The sequence below is a fragment of the Pocillopora damicornis genome, chromosome 3 (genome assembly GCF_964200805.1).
Source record: "Pocillopora damicornis chromosome 3, jaPocDami1.2, whole genome shotgun sequence".
Lineage (NCBI taxonomy): Eukaryota > Metazoa > Cnidaria > Anthozoa > Scleractinia > Pocilloporidae > Pocillopora > Pocillopora damicornis.
This window is the reverse complement of record NC_142672.1, coordinates 2,520,801-2,533,012: the sequence shown is the minus strand read 5'-3', so window position 1 is coordinate 2,533,012 and position 12,212 is coordinate 2,520,801. Positions and strand designations below refer to the sequence as shown.

At 40.8% G+C, this 12,212-nt stretch overlaps 1 protein-coding gene across 1 annotated transcript; it reads left to right on the top strand.

Annotated features, from left to right (window-relative positions):
- The first annotated feature begins 5,880 nt into the window (after positions 1 to 5,880).
- Positions 5,881 to 11,419, top strand: LOC149047815 (uncharacterized). The gene is made up of 3 exons (XM_089200057.1): positions 5,881 to 6,018; positions 7,665 to 7,983; positions 8,562 to 11,419. Exons 2-3 carry the CDS (start codon positions 7,693 to 7,695, stop codon positions 11,268 to 11,270), a joined length of 3,000 nt encoding a protein of 999 aa, XP_089056183.1. The 5' UTR covers positions 5,881 to 6,018; positions 7,665 to 7,692; the 3' UTR covers positions 11,271 to 11,419.
- The last annotated feature ends 793 nt before the right edge of the window (positions 11,420 to 12,212 follow it).

Sequence of the window (12,212 nt, the reverse complement as noted above, 5' to 3'; positions counted from 1 at the left end):
TGCAGTGGATCTGGCATACCAAATTGAAAAGTATCTAGATAGAGACTAAACACCCTCTCCATGAAGGCCTTTTGACGAGATTCGCACTCAGAACACCATCCTAGTTACAAAATTCTGAAACAAATCTGATTTTTATCGTGACAATTTGAGCAAGCTCTTGCTGTGGGTTGCCATTCTTTGAATTCTGCGTTAAGACATAAACCGCAAACGCGTATATCGGTCCAGCAATCTTTTCACCTATAGAGCACTGGTCTGTCGTCTCAGTGGCTTATGAGACATGCTTCACAAACGTCGATGATGCTTAGCTTTTTATGCAAATCTTGTACAACTTGCCATCCACCTTGCGAAACTCCGCAAAACACAGCAACTGGTCGGGACACTTTATCGTCCATTTATGTGAGGTGTACTTCCAGGGTCTGAGTGTTGAATTTGCATGACTCAAGGAGGGCTACAATGTCCTCGTCTGACCTGTGCAAAAGATCTTTAACCTCATCTACCAGCATAGCAAGCAGATCTTTCAGCCCTATAATACCACCAGCGTACTGTGAAACCTGAAGACCTGGTTTGATAGCCATAGCATCCCTTGCTGTAGCAATAAGGATCCCAACCGCACCCTGTCTTTTCATGCTGACTGCTTCAGTTTCTTTCAATTGAAAGAACATTCGACAAACATCATCAATTCTCACACCGTTAGTAACATGGGGCACTCCATTGGGCTCATAGCTGAAAGGGCTCAGGGCGGAAGACCAGCTAAATTATGACTTTTGATCCATTCAGTTGGCGACATGCCAACGTCACCAAGGTTTCCTTTCCAGTGACCGCCGACACCATTGAAAAAATGCGTTGCTCCTTTTCCATACAAAAATTGAATTGATCGAAGCCAAGAAGTTAGACCGGGAAACTCTCCTGGAAAGCCTTGTGAAATCGGTGAATAACAGCTCAGGGCTCTGAAGCAAAATGCGCTAACTTCTTCATAAAATGTGTGTGTCCTTAGCAAAAGTCCAGATTGGACTAAATACGAAAACTTTAAGCAAATCTATATCGTAGCGTACTAGTCAATCGTGCATTGCAGGATTAGTGTTTGGGCTTCGACTGGAGGCTATATTCTCTTCCATTTCCGCACTATCTATTCTGCTCTGGTCAATCAGCGTAAGAAGCAATCTGATGTCTGACCCCTGATTTTTGTTTGAGGCATGGCACAGTTTAACGTGGGTGTCGAAATTTTGTTGATTGAGTTCCTTACAATAAATTTATTTACCTCATCGATCATAAAGACATTTGATGGTTGTCTTCGACAAAAATTCAGATAAAGCTCTCACTGACTCATTTACTAAGGATCTTTCATCAGCCAGCGATATCTACTTTCCGTCCAAATACGTGAAGATTCATCCAATGGACAAGCCTTGGATGTCACCTGAGATTAAGGCTTTCATATTAGAGCGCCAACGCGCCTATCTAAATGGCCCGGAGGAGAAATGGCGTCGCCTTAGAAATAAGGTCAGAGAGGTTATCACCCGCCGGAAATGCGAGTTCTATAAAAACAAAGTTAATAACCTCAAGAGCACTGACCCGAGGAAATGGTGGAGTATGGTGAATAAGCTTGCAGGGAAGGCTAGCAGCCCTAACGAACTCAGTTATACTGACGAGGAAGGCAGAATTATCTCTGGCGCGACTCTCGCATCACGCCTTAACGAGTTTTTTGTATCTGTAATATCTGACATTAAGCCGCTTGATACAAGTGCACTGCCCTGCTACTTACCATCCCCTCAACCGCCCGTGATCGAGACACAAAGGGTCTACAAAAAGCTACTTGCCATCAGCGCCTTTAAGGCCCCTGGGCCTGATGGGATTCCGACTCGTATTTGGAAAGAATATGCTGCTGAGCTCGCTGAGCCGATCACGCGAATATTCAACACCTCTATTGCATCAGGCTCCTTCCCTACTGCATGGAAAGACTCTAATGTCACACCGGTACCCAAGGTTACGCCCATAACCGGTAGGGAAGATTTAAGACCTATCTCCCTAACAGCGATCGTCTCTAAAGTCCTGGAGGATTTCGTAGTTGAATGGCTAATTGAGGATGTTGTGCACCTCATCGATTTCAGCCAATTCGGCTGCCTCAAAGGAACTTCAACCAGCTATTGCCTGTTGGATATGATGCACAACTGGTTGTCCTCTATTGACAAACCGGGTATGTTCTTAAGGGCCTGCTTCCTGGATTTTAGTAAGGCCTTTGACCATATTGACCACACTATCTTAGTCAATAAACTCATCCACCTTGGGGTCCGTGGTTTTATTATCCGTTGGATTTGCAGTTTTCTTTATGGCCGTCGCCAAGCTGTTAAGATTAAGAACATTGTATCCCCTTGGTTGCCCGTGCACGCTGGAGTCCCGCAGGGCACTAAGCTTGGCCCCATCCTGTTCCTCCTGATGATTAACGATCTCGCGTTTGAAACTCCATTACTATCGAGCCACTGGAAATATGTAGATGACCTAACAATATCCGAGGTCATCCCATCAGGCGGTACATCGTCCCTTCAGAAAGATCTTGACGCCATTGCACAGTGGTCGTCGCGCAATAATATGAACCTCAACCCAAAGAAGTGCAAGGAACTTGTGATTTGTTCGCTTAAAACACGGCCAGATCTTGGCCCTTTGTGCGTCAATGGACGTCCCTTAGAACGGGTCTCCTCACACAAGGTCCTTGGAGTCACTATCAGCGACACTCTTGGGTGGAATGAGCACGTGCGTGAGATTGTCTCCTAAGCCTCAAAACGTCTTTACATCTTAAGAGTGCTCAAGCGGTCCGGAATTCCACCCGAAGACCTTATTAACATATTTTATGCCTTGGTACGACCGGTCCTCGAATACGCCTGCGTCACTTGGTCTACTAGCCTACCAATTTACCTCAAGGACATGATCGAAAGAGTTCAGAAAAGAGCTCTGCGTATATTATTTCCGGCGCTGAGCTACAAAGACGCCATTGTGGCTGTAAACTCCACTCGCTTAAATGTGAGAAGAGACGAACTCTGCAAGAAAGTTTGGGACGGTATCTGTGTGCCTGGGTCACGGCTGTACCACCTTATTCCACCAAAGCGCGCCGATTGCCACGTTTATGAGTTGCGCAACAAAAACCATGTATCACTCTTTAAATGCCGGACCGAAAGATTTAAAAAATCTTTCTTTCCAACAATGGCGTCTAACGCCCAGTCCTTGTAGTCAAGCAAACCTAAGCGTTTTTTCATTGGTATATAACTACTGACTCTTGTAATTCCCAGTCCCTTTAGACTCTTAATTTTGAAGTCAAATGTAAGATTTTTGTATTTTTTAAATATTTGAAGTATGCTTGTAAATTCACATGTATTTCACCACTTGGGTGCTATTTTTGAATGCTTTTTAATAAACCTTCATCTCTAAAGACATTTGATGGTTGTCTTCGACAAAAATTCAGATAAAGCGTTTATTGTCTTTAGTTTTCCTTTCTTAGTAGAGTTAGCTTCGAACCTTTCGGCCTGGTCTTTAGTAGAGGAAGCTTGTGATGCAGTAAACTCTATACAAGCTTTGAAACTCTCCTCTGTTTTTGACCGCTCCTCCTCTAAAAATATTCGACAGCCATCTTAACGATTTGAATTTTCCAAGAAGTAGCGCAAGGAAGACCTCAAGTCTCTGTCATTCACTATTACCATAAGATGAACCATCATTGTAATGGAGTACGTAAGTGTTCTTTGAGTTAAAAAGAATTTTGATCTCTTTTAAGGCGTCATCTAAGGTGTAGCTGGTTATAATCTCCTTACTTACCCACCATCGATGTATTTGATTTTGTGGATAACTGCCTGGAGGATGAGGAGGTGGCAACAAAGGTTGTCGGAAAAGTGTGGTTCCAATTTCGTCTGCAGTATCAAGAAAGAATGCTTGGAAGCCAGGCTATGGAAACTTCATGTTTAGTGTCTTGCCTACCGTATGAAAATCAGTGTGAATGATCGTAAGATACGTCAAATCGTTTAAGCAAAGACGTTCATTATTACCTTTTGTGAGCGTACACTTCAAACAAATTAATCCAGATGCTATAATACATTTCAGTGAGACACACCTAATCCAAGAGGAGTTACTGAAGTTGTAGACAAGAACACAGTCATAGAATGATACACAGAATGGATTAAAAGCAGTCAACACCATACTCTCCACTACATTGTAAAAGGAAGAGAAACATACACTGCTATCCATAACTCATGATAGGAAATAAAAACATGATAAGCTGTATTCGAAACCTACATGGCCAGAATTAGGGAAGAAAAGAGGACTTTATAGATTTTCCACTATCCAACTTGCACAACGATAGAGACGCCGCGATGAAAAGGAAAGATACGAGTAGAATTATGGTAAACGCATTCAACTGCTGCGTACCTTTTCTTATCACAAGACTTGACAGAACAAGCAGGTCGTTTTTTTGAAACATAAAATGGTCATCACGATCTTGATCGATGCCGAGAATCGTCATAGACAAGAACACAAACAGTGGTTCTCAGAATTGAGTAGTTGTATTATGTTATCATTATCCTCACTTCATTAAGCGAACCCCACTTTAGATCCAAAAACTTGATTTTGCCTTTTTTTTCCATGACGATTTGGCCTGTTAATAGTTTAGAACATTTTCATTACCGTTGCCGAGGTTAATCATTTCAATGCAAATATAACGATGGCAACTTTTGCGCGGACATTATTTTCTGTAAAAATGAGCAGGCTATCTTTATCGCACGCAGCTCTGCCAAAACCTTAGCCTGAGTAACGGTTATTTCCGCTTCCTTTTAGCAAAGCGTAAACGAGCCGAACATAACAGCCTTTTTTCGCGCTTTCAGGTGGCTCACCTTTCGTCGCACACCAATCCTGAGAAAACAGAAAGAGTAGAAGATGTTCACAGCGTGAAGTAAATTTGGAATAAATGATGTACGCTACCGCACCGGCGGCGATCGACAAGTGGAGATTTAGTTGTTAATAAGAACAGAAAGTCGAATCAATATGATAAAGCACAGGCGAAAGGTCTAGTTGGTTGGCTGTCTATTCCCAGCAGGGATGTGCGAGATTTTGGAAAGGACAACACAATATTAAAGTCGTCTCCAAATAAGCTATAAGTTATCAGCTTTTGGTGCTAATTTAAGAAACAACATCCTTCAAAATCAATTTTTCCAAATTTCTTCCACTATTACTTAATCGTAATCGATCTACAAGGCAACTGCTTCGCAACGTTTATAATTGTTAACTTGATCTGGACGTAGTAGTTTCTCTATGGCGATGCGCGTCACTTTATGATCATGATGCGAGGAAATGTCTTACTGGAATTCTCTGATTATTTCGTCAAAATACGCATACAGCATAGAAATCCGTACCTCAATTTATCCTTCCGGCGTCTTTTCGGTGATCGCGACCTGGGATAGGGAGAAAGAAAAAGGATGAATAGACAAAAAAAATTTTGTACTCATGCCATGAAGAAGTTTATTCGAAGTTTCTGATTCACTATTCATTATCATCATCATCGTATCACAAATCGATCTCAAAATCTGTTTGGTAGTAACTTGTTGGTTGACCGTCTTTCAGGTGACCAGGGACGTGTGCTGAGGGAAATATGTTTATCGTATCTAAAGCGTAAAAAAAAAAAAAAAAGATTCGAACGGACTTGAAATCGGCGCATGTTTGAAACAAACCAAAATAGATGTAAAAAACGCCTTACTGTTGATCGCGACTTCTTTTTTTTCACTTTCTTGCTTTTATTTTTTTAAGCACCATCTTGCTCACTTGCACATACTCACCACACCCTTTGGAAGTGGCCGATCAACTGACGAAAGCCTGTGCACTAGATTTGGGCCACCAATCCCACTTTCCTAACTTCCCTATGGCAAAAAGGCGAGATGGTTGAAGTCATAATAGGAAATATATTTTTATGACTAGATATTTGGAGATACTTCGATTCTTTACATCTTAGCAGTCTGTTGAAGGTATTTCAAGACAACTGATTGAACTACGGTATGTGTTTATTGTAGTTGATCATTAGGGTTTGTTATGTCGTACACAGTGATCAGCGAAGAAAATGTTTTTCTGCTCATGTTTTGTGGTCACTTCGTTATGTTCTACGACAGGTTGTTGTGATCACTTAGAAATCTAAATCCGTAGGACTTCATGCGAAAACGCGCGAAATATTTCGTTTCGTTACCGATTTTCTACTTGTGATCGAGATTGTGCAAGCTGACATGATAGGCCTAGAAGCTCGTTTTTCACGCGATTTAATATTCTTTGAATGTTAAGATTTTTTTGTCAAGAATATCTTTTTCTATTGTGGGTACAGTCTGAATTTTTCTTGCGATATCTACGATATCTGCGATATCTAACTTACTATTCTATCTAGGACACAATGAAGGTTCGTAAGGAAGTCAATTTTAATGTTCTAAAAATATTGCGAAGCGGTGTTCAACCGCTACATTTCCGGTTACATTTCCGGTTTCACTTTCGACTCTTGCTTTGTCGTAGTTGTCAAAATGGGTTTAAAAACACGTTAGCAAATTAAAGTACAACTTTTGATCTTCTCCCTTCCCGTGAATGATACATCTGGAAGAAATGGTGAACAGACTTGAACAGTGGAATATTTCCTCTATCAAGGAGAGTTAATCTTTTGTTAATAGTCCACCGGATAAAATTAACCAAACTGTCCTTTGCAAGATGAAATGTAGAAAACAAAACACGAAAAAGTCCTTGACATCATTTTACAAGTTAATATGTACAGAATTTTCTGGAAACTTTATATCAGAATGGTCTAATTCTTCATATCGTGTCAATTCATTTAACAAGTAGGAAGGTTGGTAGACTTAATGTAAGAGCCAGGGTATTTAGCTATTGACAAAATAATTGTGGACAATGATAAAGTATGAAAATTAAAAAAATATATTGCAGGAAGGGTGACTAATATGTGTTACCTAATTTTCCTACAAAAACAAAAACGTGTACTAACAATAGATAAATGCTGTATGGGTGATTTAAGAACATATGTTGCAATTTTCAAAACTGTGTAGTCTTTCTTGTTAATGCTTCATTTAAAACTGTTTATGTGACACTTAGTACTTTTTCCTATGAAGATCTCTTACATAAAGAGTCTCAGGAACCTAGCATATTTGAGATTAAATCCTCTCATGCACCTTTTGAATGCTGAATTTTTACCATAAATTTGTTGTAGTAATATTCTGAGAACATATGTATCATTTCTGAGAAAGAATATATTTTTGTAGTCATGATGATTCAATACAACTCTAGAGGGAAAAAAATTATTTTTTTTCCTCTAGAGTTGGCAAGGTCATGAGAATTTTGGAAGGAAAAATTGGTATCATCGATCCCCAAAAAAGTGGTTAAACATGCCAGCTATCATTTGAGCTTGTTGATTTAAGTATCTTACTGTAGATACAGTGTTACTTGTTCACTCATTCACTCAGATCTGCTGTTCCCTTTTACTTTGACAGGGTTTTTTTTCTCTCTTTTTTTTTTACCTGAAATCAAATTCTGTTGATGTCTGTGTTAAATTTTTGTAGAAAATATCTGAAAAGCTGAAATGTAAATCAGTTTATTTTGGGTTTTTAATGCTTTTAATTTTTTTTTTTAAAGATGAGATTTGATTTTCTTTGCAGGCTCAAAAGTGGTGTGAAGTAAAAAAGAATGGATTGGAAATCTTTGCCAAATCAGTACATAGAATATCACTCAAATGATGCTAATGAAACTAGGGAGAAGGTGCTTGTGAGGAATTCTAAAGAATTCTTGAGCACTTCTGAACCTGGCGACAGATTTGCACTGGAAGTGAAATTTTATGATGATGTAGAAAGAATTGCTCAGAAATTTGAAAGTGATGAAGACTTCTTTAAAATGATGAAGGCTGGAATTAACAGCCTTGAGAAATGTGGAGTGAACTTGTGGAGGTTCCCCTGGTGTAAAGAGTACCACACTGTTAAGGTACCTTGTATGGAAATAGATGATTTTCCATGTTTTTTTCTCTTTGGCAGTGATGATGAATGTTAACTTTTTTCTTTAAAAATAATGTATCACTTCTAGAGTTTAATCTGTGATTGAATAGTCTCTCATGATAGTAAATGGGTTAGAGACAACAGAAGATTTGTGTAAGTCTGTTTTGTTTCCCATTGATAAAGTACCATTTCAGTAACATGAGTTTGCCTTTTGAGATGTGTATTTCAGGCGGCTCACAGAGGTTGAAACAGAAATATCGGATCAAAAGGCAAATTATAAAGTTCATTTATGAATATCATAGGTGAAAAGTCAGATTCAGAAATCATTATACAAAATTTTCGTTATCTGACATCTCACTTTGCAGATTCACCCAGTAATTAAGTCAGTTGTGATTGGTCAATTTTGTTCAGTTGGTAATGAGTCAACGGGCTGTGTTATGTTTACTAGTTATGCTGATGTCCTGACTAACCTTTCACTTTCGGAGTTAACTCCCAATGGCCACTCTCGGCCTCTGTGCGTTGAGGTTTTTCGGTGAGCTTTACAAATTTTTCATTTCTTTTCAACAGCTTTGCACAGAATTTTTAAAGAATATTGAAAAACAACTGAAAGACAAGGAATTCATTTTTTCTGTGTTGAAGTTTCTCGGCTACACAGAAAGAGATGAACACAAAGTGTATATAAAAGATTCTGGAAGAAGAAATCCCATATGGGCGTCCTTCAACCTCTTTTTACTTCAAGTGGAGTTGCAAATAATGGAGGAAATTCAAAGTCAAAACTCGAGCAGAAATATTCCATTGAAGGAAATTGTTAGAGCAAGATCAAAAAGGCGTACCGTGGAGGAAGCTATTCGTTATCTAGACCTAACATTTTCCAGTAATCAGCCAGAACTTGACAAACGACAGGGAGATGATGCATCATCTTACGGGCTCACCAGGGGGACGTCCAGTGATGACATCAAAGCCAGAGCCAGACCTCCAGGTGAATTATCGTCAGGGGACCAAACCACCACCAGCAGCTATAGCGGATCTTCAGCCAGTCTCTCTGTTCCGTTAAAAGTATCAGACAGTGGTGCTGTAGATGCTAGTAATCGTTCAGATGAGCATACAGCCCGTAACGGATACGTTCCCACTGCTCAACTACCATATCACAAACCACTAGGCGGTTTTGACTGGGAACGGATTACAGACAACGTTTTGTACGGTGTAAATCCTGAAGAAAGCCAACCTGAGCGCGCTAGTGCATACAAATGGCAGGTGCACGACCAGACATCACTTAGTTCTCGCTATCCTTGCAGATGTGATGATTTTAGAAGGAGTGCCACGACAAGAGAAAAGACTGGTAGTAGCCAACATGTTACAACGCCTCCAATAGGTCGCCCTCAGTACTCTACTAACACAAAAGGAGGCCAGCAGCATTACGCTGATTCAAGTTACTACACTTTCCATCAGCTTGGTGTACCACACTGTCCTCGTCTCACAAACGTAGGGGTTAAAGATCCTGAAGTGACTGGTAATAGCCAACATGTTACAACGCCTCTGACAGGTCTCCCACAGTACTCTGCTAACACAAAAGGAGGCCAGCAGCATGACGCTGATTCAAATTACTACATTTTCCATCAGCTTGGTGTACCACACTGTCCTTGTCCCATTAACGTAGGAGTTAAAGATCCTGAAGTGACTGGTAATAGCCAACATGTTACGACGCCTCCAACAGATCGCCCTCAGAACTTTGCAAACACAAAAGGAGGCCAGCAGCATGACGTTGATTCAAATTACTACATTTTCCATCAGCTTGGTGTACCACACTGTCCTTGTCCCATTAACGTAGGAGTTAAAGATCCTGAAGTGACTGGTAATAGCCAACATGTTACAACACCTCCAATAGGTCGCCCTCAGTACTCTGTTAACACAAAAGGAGGCCAGCAGCATGACGCTGATTCAAGTTACTGCACTTTCCATCAGCTTGGTGTACCACATGTACACTGTGCTCGTCTCACTAACGTAGAAGTTAAAGATCCTGAAGTGCAACCGGCTTTACTCAATAATGGCCATTCGTTCAATAGTTCAGCCAGAGCTGGCGCGAGTGTTCATGGCATAAACACCAGGTATGCAAACTTCGGATGTAACATCGGTTCTGACAGCCAAAACATTGGATGCAGTGGATCATATAAATCTTTGTCTACGAAAGAGGGTGAGAGACGCTTTGAAGACAGATTACCGATAATTCAGGAAGCTTACATCTCTCGCTCCTCAAAGGGCTTGATTGGATTGGAGGGTGAGACGCATGTGAGATCTTCGAATCATTTGTCAAGTAACGACGAGCCATCTAACGTTAGTAAAGCTGCAAAAGCTCCTCAGCAGCAGAAAAACATGTCCAGTGGACACAGGAGGCAGGAGCATATTCCAAGTGCGGAGGAAACCACCAAATCACGACAAGCACACAGATCGCAAGTTAATATTGAAAGTCCTGTTGCGCCTACAGGTGTCTTCAATGTCAGTTCTAGTGCAACCGTACAGAACAGAACGAACGGGGATTCGACTCGAAAAGTGGATGGTTCAGCTTGTCATTCCTCTCCTTTCCAGGTTCAAAATCCTACTCAAGATTCAGTGAAAGGTCCTCAAACTGGAGCTGTATCAGTCGCTCAAACAACATTGTCTCATGAGGCACGTGCAGTTGAGCAAGCCAAAAAAGTTGAAAACGGCTTATGTGAACATTGCTTGCTACCCGCGTCATGCATTTGCCGTTCTTGTCATCAGTTAGCCTGTGGAAAGTGTAAGAAAGTCTATTCTGTGGATATTTGCGCAGTTACTAAAGGAGAGCATGAATTTGCGAACCTCAAGGCCTCTGAAGGAAAGGGTGAACAAGGCAATGGAATTAGTGGAGAAAAATGGTCCTGTCTTCGTTGCACGTACGTAAATCCTGCAGAGAACAAAATCTGTGCCATGTGTTCCACGACACGTGAAAAGTGCAAGGCAATCTCTGCTGTGGATATTTGCGCGGTTACTAAAGGAGAGCAGGAATTTGTGAACCTCGAGGCCTCTGAAGGAAAGAGTGAACAAGGCATCGGAATTAGTGGAGGAGAATGGTCCTGTCTTCGTTGCACGTACGTAAATCCTGTTGAGAACAAAATCTGTGCCATATGTTCCACGACACGTGGACTTAGTGCTGTGGAGCTGTCAAAGCCGGGCAGCAGAGTTTGTAGTTCGTGTACATTCCACAACAAAGAGAACGCTAAGATTTGTTCCGCTTGTTTTCGTAGCCTTGAATTTTTTTGAGACGAAAATATGAGGCTCCTATTTGGTGATGAGTTTGCCTAAGTTACTACATTGTTAATGAGAAAAGGAACGGTTCTTGTACTCTTGGCTTGAACCCTTTACATCCTAACATCAGTATGCATATTCTCCGTACTGTTTTCTATACGTTTTCTGAGGTGCTAACAAGGAGAATTTGTCTAACAATCAAGAGTTTCTTTAGTTTAGTTGTTTCCCTTATTCTCATGACCTGAATGCTTTATTCAGGGGTGATTTTGTAAGGAGAAATTAGATGTTAGTCACTCTTAGGGTTAAAGGGGTAAATAAGTAAACTAATGCTTTCTATTGAGCGAAGGATGACAGCGATTACAGTATATGGTCAACTTCCGCAACTGAGTCGTTCGACGCCAAAAGTACTTTAAGTACAGGATATTTTAATTATCTTTAGTAGAGGGTTTGAACTAGTTTCATGCTATGAAGGAGTGCGATGAAGAATGTGCAGACTGTATTCAGGCGAGACTGATGGTCTGAAGGACTGAGTTTCATGCAGGTCATACCTTTTTTCACAGTTGTTCCGTGGGTTATCACGCAACGTTTCCTGCCTCCAACCGAACAAAGTTCCATGTCCATTACTCCTTGGATTAATCGAGAAGACCAATTACAAACCAGAAAAGTAAAATTACTTTGCGTGGTAATGTTGATCTGGCATACACATTACTGATAATACGATCGGTTTATTTTCCATGTGAAAACCTCGCTTCGATTTCAGCCCCCTCGCTGAGAGGTGACTGTGTGTGATACTTACGGACTCCGTCGTGAACTCTGATATTTTCAACGCACATTTTACATTAGACCTTAACCACCACAACAGCAAACTCCAGCATTTTTTACGATTACTGTTGATAGCTGTCATTAAAATGACTTTTGGCCTTAAATAAGCACCTCATAGTTTTCGAGTTGCTGTAC

Excerpts from the sequence above, each read along its gene's own strand:
- LOC149047815 (XM_089200057.1), top strand. The coding sequence starts at position 7,693 with ATGGATTGGAAATCTTTGCCAAATCAGTACATAGAATATCACTCAAAT. Across the intron at positions 7,984-8,561 it reads AAGAGTACCACACTGTTAAG|CTTTGCACAGAATTTTTAAA; the intron begins GTACCTTGTATG and ends TCTTTTCAACAG.